This window comes from Chlorocebus sabaeus, chromosome 23, assembly GCF_047675955.1.
Source record: "Chlorocebus sabaeus isolate Y175 chromosome 23, mChlSab1.0.hap1, whole genome shotgun sequence".
Classification (NCBI taxonomy): domain Eukaryota; kingdom Metazoa; phylum Chordata; class Mammalia; order Primates; family Cercopithecidae; genus Chlorocebus; species Chlorocebus sabaeus.
In genome coordinates this window covers 32,259,866-32,286,380 of record NC_132926.1, presented here as the reverse complement: position 1 = coordinate 32,286,380, position 26,515 = coordinate 32,259,866, and the positions used below count along the sequence as shown (strand labels likewise).

At 50.4% G+C, this 26,515-nt stretch overlaps 1 protein-coding gene across 3 annotated transcripts in view; it reads left to right on the top strand.

The window, feature by feature from the left end:
• The window catches only part of PPARGC1B (PPARG coactivator 1 beta), a 124,308-nt gene that overhangs the window by 87,559 nt on the left and 10,234 nt on the right, over positions 1-26,515 (top strand). Inside the window, exons 2-10 of one of the 3 annotated variants that reach the window (XM_008014952.3) lie at positions 2,248-2,421; positions 8,453-8,665; positions 12,546-12,662; positions 14,401-15,325; positions 16,419-16,455; positions 17,048-17,112; positions 18,078-18,885; positions 21,852-21,927; positions 24,037-24,158. In XM_008014952.3, the coding sequence (XP_008013143.3) occupies positions 2,248-2,421; positions 8,453-8,665; positions 12,546-12,662; positions 14,401-15,325; positions 16,419-16,455; positions 17,048-17,112; positions 18,078-18,885; positions 21,852-21,927; positions 24,037-24,158 (2,537 nt within the window). Of the gene's footprint in view, positions 1-2,247; positions 2,422-8,452; positions 8,666-12,545; positions 12,663-14,400; positions 15,521-16,418; positions 16,456-17,047; positions 17,113-18,077; positions 18,886-21,851; positions 21,928-24,036; positions 24,159-26,515 lie in introns of all 3 variants that reach the window. The other 2 variants (XM_008014950.3, XM_008014951.3) reach the window with 2 other exon arrangements.

Here is a 26,515-nt window from a genome sequence, read left to right as displayed (position 1 = left end):
CCTGTGTCCCTCTCACCTTCAGATTCCCAGTCAGGTTCAGAAGCATTCTGCTCTTCTCTGGAGAGTCACGATTTAGAATCACATGTTTTGTTTGTGTGATTATTTGTTTAATGTCATCCTTCCCCACCCACCATCACAGTGCCTGGCTCAGAGTGACTGGGCTCTCAGTAATGAGGATTGTGGAATACATGTGGATTGGAGAAAGAATAGGCAGGTGGTGGGCAGGGTGGTGGAGCCGTGCTCTCAGAGACAGACTTGCTGGGCACCTTGCTGCCTGCTTGAGGGCAGGGGACCGGCCGCTTGAGAGGACCTGGGCCTGGTGCCGCCTGTGTAGGCAGGATTCTTGCAAAATGCCAATTAAGACATTTGACCCAAATTTGGATAAAAGCCTTTTTCCTGTGTCAAGTTGAGCTAATAATATACATTTATTCATAATTTATGAGGCCTAGTAAGTGGGAACAATTAAGGAAAAGGTCTGGGGAAAACCTGTTTCTCTTAAGTGTCACATATGCCTCTTTTTGTTCTCCGAGACTGTTTCCGCTCCTCTCAGTCTACCATGAAACATCATTATTATTATCATTTGTTATATTACTCTTAGCTGACATTTATTGAGCAGTTACTAGGCCAGGCTATAACGACATTGCCTCTTTTAATCTTAACATAGAAGGCAGATATTGTTGTTGTCCACGTTTTACAGGTGAAGGGACTTGCCCAAAGTCCACAGCTGGTGAATGGGGATCTTGATTCAGTTCTGCCAGGCCCCAGGGCCGACAGAACATCACCAAGCCCTTCTGTTTCTGTGTCAGCCCCCCAACTCAGGCTCTTTCTGAATCTGTAGGGCAGCTCTTCTATTGGTGACCGTTAAACTTGGGAGACCAGGGTGAGAAACTGATTGCCTTCTGATTCAGTAGCTCTGGGATTAGGCCTGAGAATTTATATTATTTCCAACATACCAGTTTTCCAGGTGATTCTAGTGCTGCCCATCTGAGACTACACTTTGAGAACCACTGATTCAGGCAATGCTGCTATCCGAGTCACCTGTGGCTCCCTTCTCCCCCACTCACTGCTGTTAGGTGGGTTTATGACCTTCTAGATCTTTTCCGGTGTGTTTGCATACATGCTATCCTACATAGAGAAATATACGGCTTGATTTCTGTTTTTTTTTACACATGTGGGGTTATATTTTGCATGCTGATATTCTACAACTTTGTTTTTTATTTAATGTGTCTTGGAGAACACACAGATCTTCCTCATTCTTTTCAACAGCACTGTAGTATTTCATGATATGGGTGTTTGTTTGTTTGTTTTTGTTTTTGTTTTGTTTTGTTTGTTTTTGGCTTTTTGAGACAGTTTCCATCTGTCACCCAGGCTGGAGTGCAGTGGCATGATCTCAGCTCACTGCAACCTCCGCCTCCCGGGCTCAAGCGATTCTCATGCCTCAGTCTCCCAAGTAACTGAGATTACAGGCATGCACCACCACACCTGGCTAATTTGTGTATTTTTAGTAAAGACGGGGTTTCGCCATGTTGGCCAGGCTGGTCTTGAACCCCTGGCCTCGAATGATCTGCCCACCCTGGTCTCTCAAAAGTGTTGGGATTACAGGCATGAGCCACCATGCTCGGCCCATGATATGGGTGTTTTATGACTTTATTTACATATTGTCTACTGATCGGTGTTCCATCATATTATATATGCAATTTTATGCTCATCATATATGTTCCATCGTATATTCCATCATATATGTAATTTGAGACATTACATATATTCCTATAAAATCCCTGGGAACATGGATGAGTGTTTCTTCAGAACCTAGTAGTCGCACATTAGTGTCAGTCATTATCATTGCTGTTTTTGTTTCATTATTAATATAGAGGCATTGTTAGCTTTAAGAAGTCCACTTATAAGTGGGGACATATATGTAAAGGATTAACTCCTCATTTACAGTCTCTAATAAAGTTTTCAACAAAACAGTTCTGGTAAGAGGACAGAGATGTATGTGGGTAGGGCCTTGAGGGATGTGTAGGAGTGCAGAGGGGAGAGCAGCAGGGGGTTTTGTACTGTTGGGGCCTACCTTAGCTACCAGAAGATTCTACCAAGGGGTGGAGCTGATCTTCCCATTTCTTGGTCATTTGGCAAAATTGGGCCTTGGCCACGGATCCAGATTGGCTGCATCATTATTGAGAGGGCCCCTGCTTGGGTCTAGCCAGCCTCAGCTCTGATCCACCTCTTTCCTTCCTGTCTCCTCAGGGTGGAGGGTCCGGGGAGGAGCAACTCTATGCTGACTTTCCAGAACTCGACCTCTCCCAGCTGGATGCCAGCGACTTTGACTCGGCCACGTGCTTTGGGGAGCTGCAGTGGTGCCCAGAGAACTCAGAGACTGAACCCAACCAGTACAGCCCCGATGACTCCGAGCTCTTCCAGGTATGCCCTCTCCAGTCTCCCCTCCTCCCACCCTGTCAGGCCTCTCTGTCCTCAAAATCCCAGCTCTGCCTTGCTCTGCCCTCTCCTGCACTTGCTCATGCTGGGAAGTCCCCACACCCACCAGAGCTGTTGGGCCCCGGTTTCTTGTGCTGGATCGGCCCCTGATCTGGCGCAGCTCACACGCCTCACCGGGCCCTTGCTGTATCACCTCCGGGAAGTAAGGGTGAGATGAACTGCTCTCTAGGCCTCCCGAGCAGAACTAAGCCCCTTTGTGTGCCACAGAGGTCCAGGTCCTCTGTTCCCTACATTATCTCATCCAATCCTTGTCCCCACCCTGCAAGACAGGCTCCAGTATTTTCCCATTTTACAGATAAGGAAAATGAGGCTTGGAAAAGTTAAGTCCTATGCCTAGGGCAATTAACCTAGTCAGTAGCTGAACTGGACTCAAACCTAGTCTTCTTGCCTCCAGAGCCAGGACTTTATGACCATGATGATACCATAATGAGATGACTGGCATTTATTGAGCAGCTGTTCTGTGGGGGGCTGTCCCTGTTTGTGTATATTAATTCATTTAAATTTCTTAACAACTCTCAGTTGTAAATACAATTATCTCCCTTTTTCAGCTGGAGCCTAGAGGTTCTTTAATAAGAGGCAGTGCCAAGAACCACTGTGCATGTGCCTCTCCAGCCCTGGTGCTCCAGCGCCGAGCCTCAGGGGCATGTAATGGCTAGCATTTCCAGTAAGAAGGCCTCTTACGGAATAATATGATGTCTGGGGTTTGCTTCAGAAGAAAGCAAGCTCTGCATGGATTTGCATGTGTGGGTGGGAGTGTGCGGCCTAGAGGGTAATAGATGAAATTAGATTGGCCGTATTTAGCTGGGTGATGGACACATTCAGATTCATGATTCTTTTCTTGAAATTTTCTCCCTCGTAAAGATCAGGGGCAGAAGCCATAGCACCCTGTGCCTATCTGGCAATATAATAACAATAACAACAATAACATCGCGTGTGCTGAACACCAAGGTGGTGTGCTGCAAGCGTCCTTTCCAAGCGTCCTCCTGATGGATTTTATCATCCTTCTAGAAATGTTTACCGAGCCCCCTATGTGTCAGGCACTGTGTTCATCAGAGGACTTTACAGTCTGTAAACATGTGAACAAACAGTAGTCACTTGTGATAAGGGCAAAAAGGAAATAGAGAAGGGACTGTGGACTGAGTGGTCGGGAAAGGCCTCTCTGAGGAAGGGGAGCTATCAGTTGTGTACTCCTAATAATTGGTTTTACAGACAAGGAAAGGGAAGCTCAGGAAGGTTGAGTAACTCGCCCAAGGTCAAACAGCTAGTAAGGATCCAGGCAAAGATTGTCATCTAGGAACCCACACCCCTCACCGCTACACTGAACCCCTTTGCCAACCCAGTGAGGAATTACCAGAACCAAACAGCAGTTCTGGCTCCAACCAGAGACCTCCATTTTCTTGCTTGAACAATGGGGACAATTCCTTTGCCATATTGCACCTTTCCTCTTAGGGGGCCAACTCCAGAAAATGCTTTTAGGTTGCAGAGAACTCATGAGTGAAAGGGGTTTGGATGCTCCCTGAAGACCATCCCCACCAAGACTATATAGGCCCCCCACCTACTCAGAGAATGGCCAGACCCACCGGCAAGCCTCTGATGAGGTCCTACTAGTGCTTTCAGGCACAAGTAAGCTTGGTGTGGCCCCAGCCCTGCCAGGAAGACAGTCTTCACAGCTGGCTGAGCTCTACCCTTCCAGCCCCTCTCCCTTTCATGGGCTGCACACTCCACCAGCTCTCCTGAGATTGGGCTAGCTCTATCCATTGCTCACCGGTGCACCCTCTGTGCATGTGACTGGGGCCTGTCCCCACCCTCTGCTCCCTGCCCATCGGAAACTCTGAATGTGGGCTGTGTCTGCATTGTTCTTTGTTGTATTCCCAGGGCTCTGCACAATGCCGGGCACTTTGTCAGGGCTTAACAGTCATGTACTGAATGAATCCTTCGACACCCAGCTCTCATGATGCCTCCTCCTAAGGCAGTTGGTCACTTAGTCCCGCTCATGGGCTCCCATCTCTTGCACGCATGTGTGTCCTTCAGACTGCAAGATCCTTGGGGACAACAACACTTTATTCATCTCTGGGGCCCTTGCACATTGTAAGGACTCAATTCATAGGCGTTGAATGAAGGAACTGATTAAACTGACCCATTCCAAAAACCTTGAGCTGGGATCTAGGAGCCATAGGTTCTAGTCCCCTTTCTGGCACTAACTTGGACAGTTTCTTTATGGGAACAATGGGAATCATGGAGCCTTGCTGCCCGTGCCAAGCTCTGTTAACAATTAAATGGCACCATTGTTATGGAAACAAACTGGAAGAGTGGAGAACAAGCTACAGTTGCAAGGGTTGACGCCTCCTCCGGGACAGGAACGTTGCTTCCATTTCTCTGCATGTCCCAGAGTCCTTAGGGATGGGACATGACAGGCCCTTAGTAAATATTTCTAGAGTAAGGCAGGTGTTTGGTTGTTGTGCAACAATTTGCTGTGTGTCCGTGGATGAGTAGCTCCCTTTGTTTGGGCCTCAGTTTCCCCATGTGAGGAATGAGGAAGGAACACGGACAAATCAATCTGTTGAGGCTACAGGAAAAGAGTCACTGGGTCTGGACCTACTCCCAGAAAAATGGGAGGGAGGTGGCCAATTTCCTGGGTTTCTTGAACCTCAATTTAAGCCCCCTGGATAGTAACGATCTCTGAGTCTTCTTTCTGCCCTGGTGGCCTACATTCTGTTCCGTGACGTTTCTTCAAGCCACTCTAGGTCCTCAGAATGAAGCCTTTTCCCTCAGATTTCTTGAAGGCTCCTTCTCCTGCTTGAGATCAGCTCAGGAAGACTGGGGGTGGGGCTGAGTCTATTAATATCCCTTCCTCAGCTGATTAACTCTCCATTAATTTGCACTCTGTTTCTATGCTGAGCAGGGAGAGCCGAGCTAATGGGCCTGGGGAAGAGGAGAGGGGTGGCGCAGCTCCCTGGGATGGATGGCTGGAGAAAGCAGTGACCAGCGTGGGCAGGGTTGTCTGCTCCTCCTAGTCGGGCTCAGGGCCTCCAGCCCCACCTGGCTGTTTCAGTGGAGTGGGGTGGGGAGAGGTAGGGAGAAGGGGAGGAGTTTTGCTTTTACCCAACTTGATGGGTACTTCTTGAGGTCTTTGCCATTTTGGACTCATTTCGGCACCATGACCGGCACTCACTAAGTCAGTGTTGGCTTTCTAAGTCCTGGGTTCTAGTCCTTAGTCCTACCCCTGACTCACTGTGTGACCTTGAAAGATCTCTTTCCTGGGGCTTTCTTCCTCCCCTGCCACCACGCCCCCCAAAAAATAATGGCAGATAGGTTTCCTTGTGAGTGCCAACTGTGATTGATTGGCAGTTGTCACCTGAAGCCCTGCATCAGGAAAAATGCTGGCATGGAAGGAAGAGGCCGTTAGCAATACGGAAGAGGCAGCAGTAGCGTGTGTGCCATGCGTTTGAAATCTCTCTTCTCTACGTGGTTCCTGAGAGCCCTTCCAGCTCTGACATTTGTGATAATTCACAATATCTCTGGCCGTTGGTACTGTCCCTGGGAAAGAGTGAGAATTCTCAGTTCATGCAGTGCTGATGATGTCATCTCTGAATGACTTCCCTCTAGAGTCTGGTCTTTGAGACACTGAACTTAGCCTCCCACCATTGTTCATTGTTTGGTTCATTCATTCTTTCATTCAGTAAATCTGCCGTGGTGCCTCCCATGTCCCAGGCATTGAGCTTAGGGACCTAAGCACTCTACAAAGCACTCTTATTACTGCTTCCAGACTTGGCCTTCTGGGAGCCCAGGGAGGGAGGCTGGCCAGGGATCATGTCTTCCCATTTCACAGGGAAAGGAGCAAGGCATAGAGGAGGGAAACGACTTGCCTAAGATCACCGTTTTGATGGCAGAACCCCAGGAGTGGTCACTGAGCTCCAGGTTCTAGGATCTTAACTCCCCATCAAGCTGGACAGATGGTTCTGAGCTGGACAGGGTTGGGAGTCTGGCCTGAGGGTTGAAGGAGACTTGTGGATAGGGTGGGGAGCAGCCAGTGAGCCCCCCTGCATTCTAAAGCCAGAGTCCTCGGGCCCTGATCTACCCTCGGGCCTCCGTCCCCAGGGCTTGGGTCAGGCCCAACCAAAATCTTCTTTTGACCTTTCTTTTATTCTTAGCTCTGTTCTAAAAATTACAAACGTGTTTGTTCTCTCCCCGTGTTCCCCCTTCGAACTTCTCAGCTGCTGCTCCGGCTGTAAGGCCTGGAACAGATTTAGTGCAGCCAAAAGGCCGTCACGAGATGTGTATTTCAGATGAACTTCCTGCAGAAAGGATAAACAGCCTGACCTGGGATGGGAAAGAGTGCCGGAGGAGGCGTCATGTGACAGAATGTGCCTGCTGCCAGAACAGCCCAGGGACCAGGCCTTACTAAATGAGGCACTCAGTGCCTCACCTAGAAACCACATGCTCTCGGCACCAGGCCTCTGGGCATGGGGGCCTGTGGGCTGGGGGTGTGCACGCTGACCCTCCTTATGGTTCATCTGTGCTTGGGGCACTCTTGCTGTCCAAGTCCTGGCTCTGGATGTTATTTGCTACATGAGCCCTGACAAGTTGCTGAGCCTCCAGGAGCCTCTGTGTCTTCAAAAAGGAGATCAGAATCGTGCACCCCTGGGCTAGGTTGCTGTGAGGCCTCGCTGAGCCTGACAGAGCCTTTCTACTCTCTTCAGCCAAGTGCTGTGCCCCTGGCCTTTGATTGGGGTTTCCCTTTTCCTGGGTCTCCCCTCCTTAACACTTTACCTGGCTCGTGTCTTTCAAGCCTACTTTTAAGTATCAGCTGCTCAGAGAAGGCATTTGGGACCACCCTGAAGAGCCTGTAAGTCCTCGCCACATTCTTTTTCTCCATCATGGCTTCCTTTTATTTTCTTCCTAGCCTTTCTCACGCTCTGGAATGATCTTGTTTGTTAGTTTCACCCCGTCCTCTACTGGAGGGTAAGCTCCATGGGAGCCGGGCATGTCAGTCTCTGCGTGCTGTTTATCACTATTGTCCAGCATGAAGTCAGGCACAGAGTAGCCACCGGGAAAGAGAGGGAAGGGAGAAAAGAGTGCAGGGGGCAGTTACTACCATCACCACCACCATCATCATCATCGTCCTGGCAGAAATCGTGTAACAGTAGCAGCACTAGCAGTGGTAGTGTTAGTAGTTATAGTCATCACAGTAGCAAGTGCTTATTTTGTGCCAGGCACCATTTTCTAAGCATCTTACCTAAGTTTACTCATCTAGTCCTCAGCTGTAACCTTAGGAAATGTGTGCTGTGTGTTATCCCACTTGATAGATCAGAAAACTAACTTGCCTAAGGGCCCAGAGTTGCTAAGTATGGGACCTGGGGTCCAGCCCCAGCTCCAGAGCCTGAGTGTCTAATCACCATACTTGCTACTTTCTCAGGAGTGAATGAGGAGAGTAAGCTCTGGGAACCTGCAGAGAAATGATAGCTGCCTCGTCACTGCTGTGGTTATTATTGTCATAGTTGAACCCTGGAGCTTCTGGCCTTCACACTGCCTGGACCCCAGGGTCTGAGGGGCCGCAACAGGTTGCTGCTACCAGTGTGGTAGGCCAGCCTCTGTCCTTGGTCGGGGAGGCAGGTGTCGCTCAGGTGGACAGCTCTGTGCCCAGGTCACATACTGATAAGCAGCAGAGCCAAAAGTGGGACTCCCAGGCAGGGCCCTTTCCATTATCACCTGCTGTCTGTTCATAAAATTCTGGGATTCTTGGAGTCAATAACACATTTATTGGGCATCTGCTATACCAGGAATACTGAGCAGCTCTGCTGGGGGTGGGAGGCGGCTGAGGGGAAGGTATGGCAGGAGGGTGATGGTGGGCCAACCGGCTGGGCAGAGCTGGTGTCCACCGTGGAGATTGAGTCTAAGGTGGTGACTAACCTTCTCCCCATCTGCCTTTCTGGTCCTCCCGGCCTCCTCACTCCAGATTGACAGTGAGAACGAGGCCCTCCTGGCAGAGCTCACCAAGACCCTGGATGACATCCCTGAAGATGACGTGGGTCTGGCTGCCTTCCCAGCCCTGGATGGTGGAGACGCTCTATCATGCACCTCAGCTTCGCCTGCCCCCTCATCTGCGCCCCCTAGCCCTGTCCCGGAGAAGCCCTCGGCCCCAGCCCCTGAGGTGGACGAGCTCTCACTGGTGAGAACCCACTTATAGCAGAAGTGATGGTTGCAGCCTGGGATTAGGTTTCTGGTTCAGGGCATGGGTTGCAGAGCAATCCACTCCAGCCCTGCAGGGGACTCTATGCATCACTGGCAGTATTGATCACGGCAGAGAGCCTGGGCTGAAGGTGTGAGGCCCCCTGGGCTTAACCTTTCCCACCTAGACAGAGGAACTAACGACAGAGGCGTCACCTGTATTCTCTACGCTCTTTGGTACTTTAGTGATTGACCTAGTTATGTGTTAAATCCTTGAAATTGCTGCAAAACATTTTCCTGAAGATTGCACACACATGGTAAAAATCCAGATAGTAGAAGTGGACAGTTAAAAGCAAAACCTCCTTAGGCCTCTCTCTGTTGCTTGTTCCTGTCCCAGAGGTAACCATGGTTACTGATCTGTTATGTGACTTTCCTCTTCTACCTTTTAAAAGATTTTACTACAAAAGGGAGTCTACATTAGACAGGGCTGTGCACCTTGCTTTCACGGTTAACTGTGTGTCTTGGAAGCTCTTCCAGATGAGCATGTAGAGCTCTGTTGCATTCTTTGTGTTGGCTGTGTTATGTTCCTTGGTAGGGATGGGCTGGTTCCCCTGTTGGGTATTTGTGTTGTTTCAACTTCTTCCTCATTACAAGCAGTGGTGCAGTAACTGTTCCTACACAGGCCTTTGTGACATGTAAGTGGACAGATTCTTAGAAATGAAATTCCTGGGTCTATGGATCTGTGATTTTCCAGTCTAAGCAGATACTTCCAGATTGCCCTCCAAAGAGGTTGGACTGGTTTACACTTCCACTAGCAGAAGTTAAATGCTGTGTGACTATGTGTATGGAATGTGGGAAGGTACACATGGAATAGCAGCTTTCTAGGGAGAAGATCAGATTTTATCAGATTTTCAAAGGAGTCTGGAACTCAGAAGTTACTGGAAGCAGTTGCTCTTAATCCAGGCTGAGGGCACCCAAAGCTGAGCTGTCCTAAGTGTGAAGTCCAGCTTTGCTCAGCCTGTCTTGGTCCCCTCCCTTGGTGCTGTAGCTCTTGGAGGCTGGCAGGACTCAGCTAGAAAATCAGAGCCTGTTTGAGCCGGGAGGGTTCTTGAGTTAGGGAGAGTTTGAGCTAGAAAGGCCCTTGGTGACCCTCAAGCCCAATTCTGGGAAAATTGTGGCCCAGAGTGGGGAAGGTATCTCCACTGGTCACACAGCAAGTCAGTGTGCCAGCAAAGACTAGAACTCAGGTATTCACTCCTAGTCTAGGACCCTTTCTGTTCCTTCCCACTGCCTTCAAGTTCCCCAAAGCAGTGTGAAGCGCCCACCATGCCAGTCACAGAATATGTTCAGTCCCACATTATGGCTCCCGCCGAGAGGGGGTTCTGCTTCCTTTCAGACTGGAATCGAAGTGCCTAGGTTTGAATCCCAGCCCTGCCATTTAGTACTTGTATGTTCCTTAGGCACACATCCTGAACCTCTCTAAGCCTCAGCTGCCTGATCTATAAAGTGGGGTTAATAATAGTGCCTATGTCAAAGGCTATTAGGAGGATTACAGCAGATAATACACATAAAGCACTTAGAACAGTGCCTGGCACATAGAATTGCTCAGTAAATGTGAACTAATACTTCTGGTGCAACCATGAGTGTTAACAAGCATTCTAGTGCCATTTCTGCATGGGGCCTTTGGAGAGGGACCAAACCTTAAAGAGGCAAAGTGCGACCCCTGCTGGTCAAAGGTTGTTTCCCACCCATGCCTTAAATTACCTTCATTCCCTACACACTTATTGAGTGCCTCTGTTTCAGCCATCGTGCGAGGCACACAGGAAACAGACTTGCTGTCTAGACTCCCTGCATACCGACAGAGACCTGGAAAGGCCCTGAGGGGTCGGGCACAGTGGCTCATACCTGTAATCCCAATACTTTGGGAGGCTGAGTGGGAGGATCCCTTGAAGCCAGGAGTTTGAGACCAGCCTTGGCAACATAGGAAGATCCAGCTCTATGATTTTTGGGTTTTTCTTTTTTATTTAATTAGCCCAATATGGTGGCATGTACCTGTAATCCCAGCTACTCTGGAGGCTGCGGTAGGAGGATTGCCTAAACCCAGGAGTGTGAGGCCGCAGTGAGCTAGGATCATGATACTGCATTCGAGCCTGGGTGACAGAGCAAGACCCCATCTCTTTCAAAGACAAAAAGCAAACAAAACAAAAAGGCCCTGAGAAGTCATCTGGACCTTAGGTTGGGCCATGGATCCCAGAGAGTCCACCAATAGACTTGTAAGGACCCGTGGACCTCTGTGTGTCTGTGTGATTTTCTGAGGTCAGCAACTTCTGTCATATTCTTAGAGTCAAAAAAAGAGCTTTTAATCCAGCCATGTAGTCTCCCTGCCCCTGCTCATTATACCAATGGAGGAATCGAGGCTCTCACAGTGCACCGGGCCTGAGCCAGGCTAGAATGAGGTCTCTTTCCCCCAGTCTTAGGATCCTTTCCCATCGAAAAGTCACAAACGTGTGGGTGCTGGTTTGGGGTGTAGGTGGTGTGGCCAGGATCCTGTGGCTCCTCAAGAGTGTGGAGTGGCCTTTTCTCTGGCTCCTGGGCCTTTGGCATTCCTTGTTGGAGTGACTTAGGGTGGCACGTCCCTCAGGGAAACTCTCCGTGCGGCACTAAAATCTCATGATCTTCCTCAGTTTGTTCTCAAGCTTGGCTGGGATCTCCGGTGGAAAATCCAAAGGTATTCAACTTTCTGCTCTCTCAGCTCAGGTACACTGTGTACCTGCCCTCAGGGTGCAGAAGCACAAGAGCTTTTACAATTTTTATAGGAAAAAAAAAAGCCAAACAGGCTTAAGTGTAGTCTTCCACTTGTGTAAAAACAACAGGGTAGGGCCAGGCACAATGGCTCACTCCTGTAATCCCAGCACTTTGGGGGGCCGCGGCGATCGCTTAAAGTCACTAGTTTGAGACCAGCCTGGCCAACATGGTAAAACCCCATCTCTACTGAAAATACAAAAATTAGCTGGATGTGGTGACAGGCACCTGTAATCCCAGCTACTTGGGAGGCTGAGGCAGGAGAATCACTTGAACCCGGGAGGTGGAGGTTGCAGTGAGCCGAGATCCTGCCACTGCACTCCAGCCTGGGTGACAGGGACTGCATCTCAAAAAAAACAAACAAAACAGCAGGGTAGGTTGGAGGTAATGACTACATATATATTCTTGTATAATGAAAGCCCGCCTCATGATAGGTTCACCGGAAAGTAATTCGTGGAGTTGCCTCTAGGAGGGAGAAAGGGACTTTGGGCAAGAGAGAGACTTGCTTTTAATTGTCTGCCCTTTAGTATTTGTGGTGTGTCTTTTTTTTTTTTTTTTTTTTTTTTTTTTTTTTTTTTTTTTTTTACCATTTGCAAGTATTACCTTACTTAATTTAAGAAATTAATTTTTACAGGTATACGAATAAACAAAAATAACAAAAGGGAAATCAGCTAGAATCCCACACCAGAGAATCATTTTGGTACCTAACCTTCCAGATTGTGTGTGTGCGTGTGTGCACTTAGAATGTCCCAATAAAACTGTATCATAATATTTTAACAGTAGAATAGACAGACATTACCCAAGACCTGCTTGAGTTTTTCAAAGTCATAGCTCTTCCCTGGGGTTATTAACTCTGAAAAGGAATTGTATGTTATTAGGATACTTATGTGTATTCAGGATTGTTAGACAATCTGCCATCTGCACCTAGTATCTTGGGATCATCATCTCAGGTCATGGAATGCCCACCCCATGTTCTCCCTGTGGTCCTGTGATGCCCAAGGTCAGTCCTGAGGGGCTGGCCATGCAGTCCATGTCCTCTGGCTCAGCCCCGGCTCCTGTCCTCTCTGCTTTTCCCTCAGCTGCAGAAGCTCCTCCTGGCCACATCCTACCCAACGTCAAGCTCTGACACCCAGAAGGAAGGGAGCGCCTGGCGCCAGGCAGGCCTCAGATCTAAAAGTCAACGGCCTTGTGTCAAGGTATTTCTTCACATGCCCCCAAATCTGCCCCAGGCATCTGTTGGGGCTGCAGCCTTCAGCTGTGGTGGAGGATAGTGAGTTCAATCAACTTCCAGTATCTCTTCCCGCTCCTCCCACAGCCCTTGTAGCTGGTGTCCTGGGCACTGCCTCTGGAGATCCAGCCTAGTTTAGGGTTCTAGAAGGAGCCCTGGACGTTCTCACACTTCACTGTTCCAGACACTGGTAGATGTTAACTCAGGTTAGAGAAAGGATGAGGAAAGTGTGGCCAGCCTTCAGAGGACTAAGTGACAGACCAAAACACAAGATTGCGCTGGTTGTGGAGGCCACAGTAAATAGTTTGGATTTTTTTAACCCCCCTCAGGGAGCCATTGGAGAGTTTAAAGCTCTGTCATAGATATCCAGGGTCAAAGAACATCCGTTTTCCTCCTTGAGCCCCATCTTCCAAGCCTAACAAGGAGAGGTGTAACAGGTGGCTTTCAAGCGGTCCTGTCCTCAAAGGCTACACATAACCCCTCCTCTTCCTGGTCCTGGACCCTCCTTCTGGGAACCGTTGCATACAATCCTTGATCCTCAGAGGCAGAATCAGGTCCCTCTCAGACAGCAGCTCAGTGTAGGAGCCTCTCCCTTGCTGGGGCTTCTCTGGGGAATGAGTCCCTTTGCTCCCTCCCTACTTGTCCTGGCTGGCCCTCCTGAAACAAAGGTCTACCCTCTCATGCCTCATTCTGTTGAAGGAGCAGTAGCCACACCCCATTGTGAGCCAGCTCTTTGCTCTCTGGGAGCCTAGGAACTTCCCTAGAGAGGTGAGATGCATCTGACAGCCATTGCTAGAAAGTTCCAGCACAACGATGAGTCACACTGGGGGGAATTAAGACTGGAGAGAGGTTGGCTGGTGCGAGTGCAGAGGACCTCAGACATCCAGCCATGGAGCCTCCACTTTATCCTGTGGGCACTAGGAGCTACCGAATTTTTTGTTTTTTTAAACTTTATTGAGGTGTAATTTACATACATAAAAGCCACCTATTGTAAAAGTACAATTCTATGACTTTTAGTAAACTTATACCCATGCAGTTATGACCATTATCCAGTTTTAGAACATATCCATCATTCAGGCTGGGCGCGGTGGCTCACGCCTGTAATCCCAGCACTTTGGGAGGCTGAGGGGGGCGGATCACTTGAGCTCAGGAGTTTGAGACCAGCCTGGCCAACATGGTGAAACCTTGTCTCTACTAAAAAATACAAAAAATTACCCGGGTGTGGTGGTTCATGCCTGTAATCCCAGCTACTTGGGAGGCTGAGGCAGGAGAATGGCTTGAACCTGGGAAGCAGAGGTTGCAGTGAGCCGAGATCAATGAATCCCCCAGTGGTAATTTGCAGTGAGTGCTTCCTATACCTAGCCCCAGGCTACCATGAATCTACTGCCCGGCTCTTGGCTGAAGGGTTCGGAGCAGCGGGGTGGAGTGGTCAGAGTGGAGCTTTGTCAGTGAATCTGGAAGGGTCTGCAGGGGCGAAATTCCATGGCTGGGAGAGCTGTTAGGAGGCTGGTCATTCCTTCATTCCTCATCCACTGAGCACGGCCAGGTGTCCGAGTCTGTGTGGGAGGCTGGGGACGGAATGAAGGAAACCTGGCTGTTCCTATGATCCAGGTGAGACACAATGGCTGGCCAGTGGCCGTGTGGATGAGATACACTGGAGGAGTGTTTGGGCCTCCTTCCTCACTCTGGCCTCTCTCCCTCTCTAGGTGGACAGCACTCAAGACAAGAAGGCTCCCATGACGCAGTCTCAGAGCCGGAGTTGTACAGAACTACATAAGCACCTCACCTCAGCACAGTCCTGCCTGCAGGATAGGGGTCTGCAGTCACCACGCCTCCAGAGCCCCCGGCTCCCTGCCAAGGAGGACGAGGAGCCGGGTGAGGACTGCCCGAGCCCCCAGCCAGCTCCAGCCTCTCCCCGGGACTCCCTAGCTCTGGGCAGGGCAGACCCCGGTGCCCCGGTGTCCCAGGAAGACATGCAGGCGATGGTGCAACTCATTCGCTACATGCACACCTACTGCCTCCCCCAGAGGAAGCTGCCCCCACAGGCCCCTGAGCCACTCCCCAAGGCCTGCAGCAACCCCTCCCAGCAGGTCAGATCCCGGCCCTGGTCCCGGCACCCCTCCAAAGCCTCCTGGGCTGAGTTCTCCATTTTGAGGGAACTTCTGGCTCAAGACGTGCTCTGTGATGTCAGCAAACCCTACCGTCTGGCCACGCCTGTCTATGCCTCCCTCACACCTCGGTCAAGGCCCAGGCCCCCGAAAGACAGCCAGGCCTCCCCTGGTCACCCATCCTCGGTGGAGGAGGTGAGGATCGCAGCTTCACCCAAGAGTACCGGGCCCAGACCAAGCCTGCGCCCACTGCGGCTGGAGGTGAAAGGGGAGGTCCACCAGCCTGCCAGGCTGCAGCAGGAGGAGGAGGAAGACGAGGAAGAAGAGGAAGAGGAAGAGGAAGAAAAAGAGGAGGAGGAGGAGTGGGGCAGGAAAAGGCCAGGCCGAGGCCTGCCATGGACGAAGCTGGGGAGGAAGCTGGAGAGCTCTGTGTGCCCTGTGCGGCGTTCTCGGAGACTGAACCCTGAGCTGGGCCCCTGGCTGACATTTGCAGACGAGCCGCTGGTCCCCTCGGAGCCCCAAGGTGCTCTGCCCTCACTGTGCCTGGCTCCCAAGGCCTATGACATAGAGCGGGAGCTGGGCAGCCCCACGGACGAGGACAGTGGCCAAGACCAGCAGCTCCTACGGGGACCCCAGATCCCTGCCCTGGAGAGCCCCTGTGAGAGTGGGTGTGGGGACACGGATGAGGACCCCAGCTGCCCGCAGCTCCCTCCCAGAGGTAGTCTGAGTTGGTGGTCTGCGAAGAGGGGGCAGGGATGGGGCGCAGCATGCCCCTCTGCACTGGGAGCCAGGAGCCCTGTGTTCAAGTCCCTGTCCCCCAACAAAGAAAGTGTTATGTGGGGTTGGACAAGTCCCTTCCCGTCCCTGGCTTTCAGCTTTTCTTTGGGCTAGTTGGAGCAGATCTTCAGAAGAACACCCATGCATCTGAGTTTTTCATCTGGCATGGGCAAGGTGCCACTTAACGAATTAAGCAGGCAGTCAAAAAGTAAACAGAAAAGGAGGATAGTTACAAATTGCAATAGGTACTGTAAAGAAGACTTACTGGGGATGATGTGACAGAAGCATAAGGCTATACATTCAGCTCCACAATGCAGCTAGAGTCTTAAATGCTGCTAATAACTGTAATGATAACAACAGTTAGCCACTGTGTACTTACCGTGCTGGCACCGGCCTCAGACTAACAGATTGTCCCTATTGAGTCCTCACAAGAAGCCTCTCTGGTAGGGACTGTCATTGTCTCCATTTTATGATACAGAAACTCAGGCACAGAGCTACTTAATGATGAGCCCTGTGCAGGGCTGTCTGTCCAGAGCCCACAGCAGTGGGGCTTGGAGTCAAGTTCTTCCTCACTGTGCTACATGTTTAGCCAGAAGGGGTCACCCTTGCACCTGTTAGTACTTTCTGCAAAATCCAAGTAGATCCCCCAGCTGAGACCTGGGATGGAAGGTGGATTTGAGTTGTTCTGCCCTTCTCTAAAAGTGGCAGAGGTGTTTGGTCGCCTGCCCAAAGGGCAGCTCTGCTTGGCACCAGTGGAGGCCTGGGGTCTCCTCCAGTGGGGGAACATCTGCTAGCAATACCATGTTGGGGAATCTTATTTTTCTTTGTCTTCTTTTCAGACTCTCCCAGGTGCCTCATGCTGACCTTGTCACAAAGGTAGATTTTAAAAAAATTATTGGTGTATTATTCCATGAGATTTTGTCTTGTTGGATATTTGTGTTGGTGGTGATGGGGGCGTTCATCAGCCCCCATGCCTGGTCCTGGCCCCACACCCTGTGCCCTGATTGTCATCTGGGACCCTCAGGAGCTGGGCTCCTTTAGAAGGGAGTTGGTTTTTAGAAACTAACTTTTGCAGGCCAGAGGAAAGTCCTCAGGCCATTTCATAACCTGTCCTCTTGGGGACCCTGAAAAGAGTTCTTTTCTGGCAGTGCCCTGTGGCTTTCAGCAAGTCCCTTCCTCCTTCTGGGCCTCAGTTGCTCCCTCTATAAAATAAGGAGGCTGACAACACTTGTCCTCTATTTACCCTCCAGTGAACCTTGCCTGTGTCTCCTAAAAGAGCTGTGCAGCTTGAATTCTTCTAACAGCCGGGATGGGGGTTCCCCCAGAGCAAATGCACCTCAGGCTCCATTTCCATGGGCAGCAGAGCCAGGGCCTGTCACAGCACTCCCTGTGACCCTTTCGTGGGTGGGGAGGTGGATGCCTGATGCTGACTTGCTTCTTTCCTTTCTGTCCTCCCTGCCTCCACCAGCGACCCAACTTTTGGCAAGAAGAGCTTTGAGCAGACCTTGACAGTGGAGCTCTGTGGCACAGCAGGTGAGCCAGGGGGCTTCCACTGGCAGGTGCCTTCAGGAAAACACCTGTGCATCTCTGAGTTTTTCATCATGCATGGGCAAGGTGCCACGTAATGAACAATGCACAAGATGCCTGCCTTCATGGGGCTTATGGTTATAGGCAGTCAAAAAACAAACAGAAAAGGAAGATCGTTACAAATTGCAATAGATACCATAAGGAAGACTCACTGGGAATGAACCAGGATTACAGGCGTGAGCCACCGCGCCCAGCCCCGGTGGGCAGTTTTACCTGCGGTGCCTGCCCCCTGTCCGTCATGGGAAACGCCAGAGGCATATGAGAGGTATAGTTGGGAGGATTTGTTGAATGATTGGATGTAGATCAGGAAGAGGTATTTGGAAGATTGGGAGGTTCCAGCTGCCATTAGTAGGTCACAGAAGGGATGGCAAATGGATTTCATCACATGCCAACTCCAAAGAATTGAAGGATTCCCAGGCTCAGCCAGCAGTGCAGTGATCAGTTAGTGATGTCTGCCATCCACTGGGTTGGGGGAGTAAGGGCACTTGGCCATTTTATTGCCATCCCAAACTAGGGTCTTTTTAAAATTTATTTTATTTTATTTTATTTTTTCGAGACATAGTCTCACTATGTTGCCCAGGCTGGAGTGCAGTGGCATAGTCTTGGCTCACTGCAACCTCCTGCTCCTGGGTTCAAGCAATTCTCATGTCTCAGCCTCCAAAGTAGCTTGGATTATAGGCATGTACCAACAAGCCTGGTTAATTTTTTTGTATTTTTAGTAGAGACATGATTTCACCATGTTGGCCAGACTGGTCTTGAACTCCTGGATTCAAGTGATCCACTCACCTCGCCCTCCCAAAATGTTGGGATTATAGGTGTGAGCTACCATGCTTGGCCCTAAACTTAGGGTCTCAGTGTCCCTTGGAGAAGTGATCTGTCTTTATCTTACCTTTCTCCTCTTGCTTGGGCAGGACTCACCCCACCCACCACACCACCGTACAAGCCCACAGAGGAGGATCCCTTCAAGCCGGACATCAAGCACAGCCTGGGCAAAGAAATAGCTCTCAACCTCCCCTCCCCTGAGGGCCTGTCACTCAAGGCCACCCCAGGGGCTGCCCATAAGCTGCCAAAGAAGCACCCAGAGCGGAGTGAGCTCCTGTCCCACCTGCGACATGCCACGGCCCAGCCAGCCTCCCAGGCTGGCCAGAAGCGTCCCTTCTCCTGTTCCTTTGGAGACCATGACTACTGCCAGGTGCTCCGACCAGAGGGCGTCCTGCAAAGGAAGGTGCTGAGGTCCTGGGAGCCGTCTGGGGTTCACCTTGAGGACTGGCCCCAGCAGGGTGCCCCTCGGGCTGAGGCGCGGTCCCCTGGCAGGGAGGAAGACAGAAGCTGTGGTGCTGGCGCCCCACCCAAGGACAGCATGCTGCTGAGAGACCATGAGATCCGCGCCAGCCTCACCAAACACTTTGGGCTGCTGGAGACCGCCCTGGAGGAGGAAGAACTGGCCGCCTGCAAGAGCCCAGAGTATGACACTGTCTTTGAAGACAGCAGCAGCAGCAGTGGCGAGAGCAGCTTCCTCCCAGAGGAGGAAGAGGAAGGGGAGGAGGAGGAGGAGGACAATGAAGAAGAGGACTCAGGGGTTAGCCCCACTTGCTCTGACCACTGCCCCTACCAGAGCCCACCAAGCAAGGCCAGCCGGCAGCTCTGTTCCCGCAGCCGCTCAAGCTCTGGCTCCTCATCCTGCCACTCCTGGTCACCAGCCACTCGGAGGAATGTCAGGTATGAACAGGGGGCCGCAGGAGAGGCAGCGGGCAGTGGAGGACCCCAGTTCCCAGGGAACCAGGAGCCCCAGGAGGGAGGATCCCCGGGAAACTTGCTCTGAAGCTGAGGCTGCATCTCCCTGTGTGGCCCATGTCCTGGTCAGAGGCCTTGAAGGTGGTCTTCTGGGGCAGTTGTGGATGAGTCCTGGAGGCAGGCAAAGCCTGGTGTGTGAAATCGGGAGTGTCCCAAATATCCTGGCCTCCAGAAAGAAAGAAACCCACTTCCTGGCTGTTTGTGGGCTTATGTCTAAAGGAACTTGTCGCTTACCCATCTGTGTCTTTTTGCTTTTATATTTGTAAAATGGATAGGTTTTTGTGCAAACATACATGCCCCAACATTTGAATTCTGGGGATGTTCACATGTAAAAGAAAGATGAGTGTAATTCTAATCTGTGCTCCGGAAAATGCCTGGACATAAAGCATTGATAAGGTTTCTGGGTCCTGCTGAGGTGCGCCGTGGCTTTCACCAGTCGGCTGCCCCTTGAAGGGCTTTGACCTCAGTGGAGGGATGATGCCTCATGAGCCCGCTTGCTCGTATCATCCTCTCTCGCTCAACCAGACTGGAGAAGAAGCCAGTCCAAAAGTCAGCTGGGGAGCTGGCCAGAAAAAAAATGGAGGTTTGGCGGAGTCGGAGGGTACTGGTCGCTTCTCTCTCATCACAGTGGGTCCTGATTCTCCCTGGGGAAGGCTTGAGGAGGGTCAGTGTTGTCATCCCCAGCCCTGTGTTGAGGTGAGGCCGACTGGCCGCTAGATGCTGCTCTTGGGCTACAGCCCAGCTGCAGAACCCGCTGCAGGATTTGTTGGGCCTCCACTGGCCCACACGGCCCACACCCGGGTGTCTGATCTGTAGGTCTGGGGTGGGGCAGGGACAGGGATTGGCGTTTCCAACAAGTCCCCAGGTGATGCTGATGACATTGCTAGAATATCATACTCTGAGACCAGAATTTAGGTCTTGTGAAGATACTTCTTCTTCCCTTCTAAAGGGACTAGCAAAAAAAAAATTTTTTTTTGTTAAATAAAAATGTAAAAAGACTACAGCTTTATACACATCGACAACAAGGGCTTTTAACTGTTTGAAAACCTGATTAAAGCAAAGGCCCATCTTCCCTTTAAAATGTGCATACACATCTAACTGGGCATTCAATTTTAGGGGGTTTGTGGGCTCCCCACAAACTATTGTTAAGAAGTCCTAAATTTTTTGTTCCTCAAAGTGAGGTCTGCAGCAATTTCTCCAGTGAGCCCTTACTGTAGAAGCCAGGATTCATCAGTCACAGCTGCCTTCCGCCAACCACGCTGAGCCTCTCTTTCTGGCTCCATTCTTTCCCCAGGGGGTAGCTTCTGCCCTACCGTGTTCCAATGTCAAAGGTTTGGCTTCAACCTTGCTTTGCTGTGAGCTAAAGCACTCCATCTCCACATTAGTCAGTGTCCCAGGTTCTCTTCATGTTGAAATACATCTCCCAAGCTGGAGCTTCCCTGGCCTCCTTTCTCTCCTGCCCAGCTCAATGGTGTTTGGACTGGGCCTGCGCTCATAGAATTGCCCGGGAAGAGTCGAGAACTTCTCTAGAAACCCCCATGGATTTTCCTTTTTCTCTTCTCACTTTTGGGCCAGGTTCAGGGCTGACTTTGTCTGCTCACCGCAGAAACTTAAATTGGGTAACCTGGCTCCTGCTCAGCTACCTGGCTAAACTCAGTACCTGGTAAACCTGGTAACATACTGATCAGCCTTCTCTAGACCTGTACCAAACACACAGCAACAGAAAGCACGTTAAGCTGGGTTAACAACACAAATCTTGAACTCCACAATACCTTCCAGGCACCCTCAGCTCCTCGGGTGGGGAAAGTCTACCAATTCTGTTGCAAAGGGGACGATAATACTATAATTAGGTAACCCTTTAAAGTTGCAAGTCATTTCCCCTCCCATTATCCTATTTGAGCTTCACAGGTGCACCTGGAGGTATCTGCTGCTTATCCCCGTTTTATAGATGAGGAAGCTGAGGCTCAAAGAAGTTACATAGAAAAATAGAGCAAATATTTACGGAGCAGTTCCTGGGCTAAGCATTGACATGCATTTTTAAATTTAATCCTCACAAATGGCCAAGGGATGGACACAATTGGTTATCCTTATTTTATAGATGAAGAACTGAAGTTGAGAGGGCTTCTGTAACTGGCCCAAGGTCACCCAACAGGGAGGCGGTGGGGCTAAGATTCAAACTCAAGCTGTCTGATTCACAAGCCTGTGTTCTTGTCCTCTGTGCTATATTTCTCAGTGACTCAGGCTGGAGGAGTGAGGGCAGCGTGCAGGCAGGCAAGGAAGGCTGCAAGTGGGTGACACCCGGGAGCCTGCTCAGGCTATGGGACTAATGAGCCTGATAGCTGGCCTGGAAGCATGGAGCTGCGCTGGCCAGGGGCTGCTGCGTAGCTGAGGCATGAACCCATAGGGAGCAGTGGTTCTGGACTCAGAAGGACCTGCTTCTGGCTTCTCTGCTTTCTGACTTTAAGCAAATCCCATCTCAAACCTGAGCCTCAGATTTTTCATCTGGAAAATGGAGAAATATAAAATCTCATTGGGTTAAAAAAAAAAAATCAGACCAAACAAGGTAATAAAGCAAAAGGACTTTTCTACCCCTAATGTCATAGAGAGGCAAGGCTCAGAAGGGGGTGGGGTTATAATGAGCAACACAGTGGTTCCCAGTGATCCAGTCCGGAAGCTGGCAGTAGGCATGTGTCCAGATGTTGAGGCCCACACACAGCCCTGGGCTGTCGTTACGGAAGGAGAAGCTGGGTTTCTGCAGGAGGCAGTTGCAGCTCGTGTGCCCTTGTGAACAAGTCCTAAGGAAGCATCCCTTGCCTCCTGGAGCAGATCCGCCCCCACCCCCATGGTCTCTCCTGAGAGTGAGTGCCTCTGCTTTGCTTGTTCACTGACAGATGTGAGAGCAGAGGGCCGTGTTCAGACAGAACGCCAAGCATCCGGCACGCCAGGAAGCGGCGGGAAAAGGCCATTGTAAGTGATCTGGGGGCCCAGAGCCTGGAGTGAATGGGAAGGAGCAGGAAGTGTGTGGGGACTTCATGGACCAAAGCCTTTGAGGCTGGCTGGTGAGCCCCTCAGTCTTCAGCCTCTGCCTGGGGAAGAAGGGACTATGGCAGCAGAAGGCAATGATATTTCTCTCATTTGAAGAGCATGCGGGTCACTAAAAGGCATCAAAGGTGGCACCATGCAAAGTTCAGCCAAGAGACTGGCCGTGAGTGTGCTGTTGGTGGTGATTTAGGGCTCAGTATCAGGGGCCTTGAGAGAGCCAAGTGGGCAAGCTGTGGTAATGGGGAGCAGAGCCAGGCTGGCCAGGTCATAAGCCAGCCCTGCCACCACCTTCTGTGTGACTGTGGGCAGGTCCCCCAGCTTCCCCAAGCCTCACTTTCCTCATTTGTACGTAAGGGCCTGCTCTTCCCAAGGGTTCCCCCAACTTGATCAGTGCCAAGGGACCAAGAGAGCCTGCCCCTTCCTCCCCACCCACTTCCCTAATCACCTCCCAGAGTTAGTCCACAGGCCCTGGCCTTCTGCGTTTGCCTGGTGACCCTATTGCAAAGCTCCCCACAGAGAAAACACATCAGGGGCCTGGAGTGGGGAGCTGGAGCTGGCCAGCTAGGCCATGTCACTAGAAAGGAAGGAGGAAAATAGGATGAAAACACAAGGCAGACTCCCGCTGGGTCTCTCCCATGTGATGTGGCACTTCAGGGAGGAGGGGCACACAGGAGGTGTGCATGCCCTAGAGGTGCACAGCTGTCTGCATGCAGGTCCTTAAAACCATGGACTGTGCATGGAGAATCTTCTTGGAGTCTGTGTCTGGTCATTCAGCAGTTACAGGCCTATCACAGTTCTGGGCATTGGAGGACAGCAATGAACAAGAGAGATGAGGCCCCTATCCTGACTGAACAGAAGGGAGAGAGAGATAACAGACTCGTAACAAAGGAATAAGCAATGTAATTGCAGATTGGGATAAGCACTGTGAAATTAGTAATGTGCAATTAGTAACGATCTGGAGTAAACAGGACTGTTGAGGAGGATGTGTTTACGGGGTGGCCAGGGAGGGGCACCTTCAGGGAGCTGGGCCCTGATTGATGAAAAGGAGCAACCAAGCAAAGACGCAGGGGGACAAGTATCTGGAGCAGTGGCAGGAAAGAGCTTTATGAATTCAAGAAGCTGCAAGGAGAGGGGGAGGAGGGGATTTCTCTGTTGAGCTGAGCTTGGACGTCGTGTGTTGTGGGATGCACAGTTCCCCTGACTCTTGACGACGGAGTCCTGTTTGTGGACCCGCTGCCTGGGTTTTCTTCCTTGGCATGTGTAGTACGGGGGTGGGATGGCTGGAGAATCACTGGCTGTAACGTGTTTCCAGAGCAAGCCTGTCCAGGACAAGAAACTGTGTTTTTCCTGTGGGAACACAGGTGTCCAGGAACAAGGCTGAAGTTTCTCTAGCAGGTCACAGTGACTTTTCCAATAGCAGTGGCTTCAGCCAGATCAAGTCACAGATCTGAGAGGAGGGGAAGGGGAGTTCCAGTCTGGACTTTCTCCCACCTGCTCCCTCTGCTAGGCTGTTCTAGGCACCCACTGGCATAGCACAGAAGTCTCCTGAGTGACGCCCTGGTGACAGTGTCTATACTGTGGCTTCAGCCACTTTGCCCAGGCAAAACCAATAGCCCTGATGCCCCCACCTCATTACCCTTCTTTCCACTCTCACACTCACAATCAACCTGCCTCCTTGTGCTTGCCCTACCCCAGCACCTCCCCTGCTCAGACTTGAAAGGTAAGTCCAAAAGCTACTGAATATGCAGGCATATAAATGGTGATAAATCCCTACCCTTTCACAGCCCCAGTCTCTGCTCATTTCCTCCATGTAAGCAGTGGCTTCCTTGGAGGCCCCTTCCCTTCCAACACCCTCCCCCAACAAGGGCAGGTCCTCTGGGGTAGAGATTGGCATTGACCTCTCTCTGACTCCAGCTGGTATTGCTCACTCAGCCAGGCATCATGGACTAGGACAAGAACTCCACGGGAGCCCACCCCCAGAGGGTCCCCAGGAAGCCAGGCAATGACCGAGTCTCTATCCTCCTTTTTGGGCAGGGTGAAGGCCGTGTGGTGTACATTCAAAATCTCTCCAGCGACATGAGCTCCCGAGAGCTGAAGAGGCGTTTTGAAGTGTTTGGTGAGATTGTGGAGTGCGAGGTGCTGACGAGAAGTAAGAGGTGAGTTGAGCCAAGCCATGAAAGATGAAGGGAGCAGAGAGGGGCACCGGTCCTGATCCAGAGCTGGGTACAAGAAGATGTCCAAGGCTTGTGGAATGAATCTGACGAAATCCATAGCCTAGATGTGGAAAGCCAGGCCCAGGAGAAGGACCAGAAATGGTAATGCAGTCAGTAACAGCAGCAAACACGTGCTGATGCTTTACTAAGTGCCAGGCAGTCTCCGTTCATTCTTCTGTCTTAACTTCCCAGCATGCCAGGGACATAAACACTCCTAGTCTTTCAATTGCTCTCCTTTCTGCAGGAGTTCAGACAAGTTAACTGGGCAGCTAGTTGATGGCAGAGCCAGAACCGGAGCCCATGTGTCTGCTTCAGGGCGTTTGGCCTGGAGATAGTGCAGGGCAGCAGCCCCTGGCAGCTTGAAGACTGGCACTGGGACCCCACTCTACCTCAACCCTGTGCTGCTCACACCCCTCCCTTCCTCTGCAGCAGCAAGTCCCAGGCCTTGGTTGGGTATGGCGGCTCACACCTGCAATCCCAGCATTTGGGGAGGCCAAGGCGGGCAGATCACTTGAGGTCAAGAGTTTGAGACCAGCCTGGCCAAAATGGTGAAACCCTGTCTCTACTGAAAATTTAAAAATTAGCTGGATCTGGTGGTGCACTCCTGTATTCCCAGCTACTCAAGAGACGGAGGCAGGAGAATCCCTTGAACCCAGAAGGCAGAGGTTGCAGTGAGCCGAGATCGCGCCACTGCACTCCAGCCTGGGTGATAGAGCAAAAAATAAGAAAAGGTCCCAGGCCTTCTGTTCTACTAGGCAGCCCTGGGTTTTCATCACTCACCTGGAGAAGCAGTGTTTTACCTGTCAGGGGATCTGCAAAAAGAACAGGTTTTATATGAATGCACAATTTAGATGTCAAAACTCAGTTTTGAAATATTTCTAAATTATCTCCTATTATATTGGCAAACACTAAGGCAAACTAAGTTATTAGGGTTTTTACATTCTCATACAATAATAATAATAGAAAGCTTCAGCAAGAAAATAGTTTCTGGTTTAAGAGTTATCATATACTTCTTGCCCATTAGGATGGCTACTATCAAAAGACCAGAAAATAAATACTGGCAAGGATGTGGACAAAATGGAACTCTTGCATAGTGTTGGTGGGAATTTTAAATGATGCAGCTGATGTGGAAAACAGTATGGCAATTCGTCAAAAAATTAAACCTAGAACCACCATCTGATCCAGCAATTCCACTTACGGGTATATATCCAAAAGAATTGAAAACAGGATCTCCAAGAGATATTTGTTCGCCCAAGCTCATAGTGACATTATTTACAATAGCCAAGAGGAGGAAACAATCCAAATGTCCACCAACAGATGAATAGATAAACAAAATATGGTTTCTATACATATAGTGAAGCCTTAAAAAGGAAGGAAATTCTGACTCACGCCGCCACATGGATGAACCTGACCACGTTGTGTTGAGTGAAGTAAGCCAGGCACAGAAAGACAAATACTATATGATTTCACTTATATGCTATGTCTAAAGTAGTCAAATTCATCGAAACAGAAAGAGTGGTGGTTGCCAGGGGCTGCAGAGGGGGAGAATAAGGGAGGTGTTGTTTAATGGGCATAGAGTTTCAGTTTGGCAAGGTGGAAAATTTCTGGAGCTTCGTTACACAGCAGTATGAGTATACTTAATACTGCCAAACTGTATGCTTAAAAATGGTAAAGATGGTAAATGTCCTGTTAAGTGTTTTTACCAAATTTTTTTTTAAAAGAACCATTACACAAATAGAACCATTTTAAGTTCTGTGCAGTTTTCAGGCTATCAAATGAAGATAACATGCACAAATAAAGCAGGCACATTAATCTCTAAAGAGAAAGATCAATCTGTTAAGATTTTAAAAACACACAGAATCTTTTAAAAAGAGTCTTGGACGTACTACCAATATTAGACATTTAAAGAGGAAGAAGGGTCCGGGCATGGTGGCTCATGCCTGTAATCCCAACACTTTGGGAGGCCGAGGCAGACAGATTACTTGAGGACAGGAGTTTGAGACCAACCTGGCCAACATGGTGGAACCCTGTCTCTACTAAAACTACAAAAAAATTACCCGGGCTTGGTGGCACATGCCTGTAATCTCAGCTACTCGGGAGGCTGAGGCATGAGAATCGCTTGAACCCAGGAGGCAGAGGTTACAGTGAGCTGGGATTGCGACCACTGCATTCCAGCCTGGGCGACAGAGTGAGACTGTCTCAAAAAATAAATAAATAGAGAAAGAGGCAGAAGGGTTCAAACTTGGCGCTGGTTCAGAGAGGTGTCAGGAAACATGGTTCACGTAAATGTTTATGAGGCA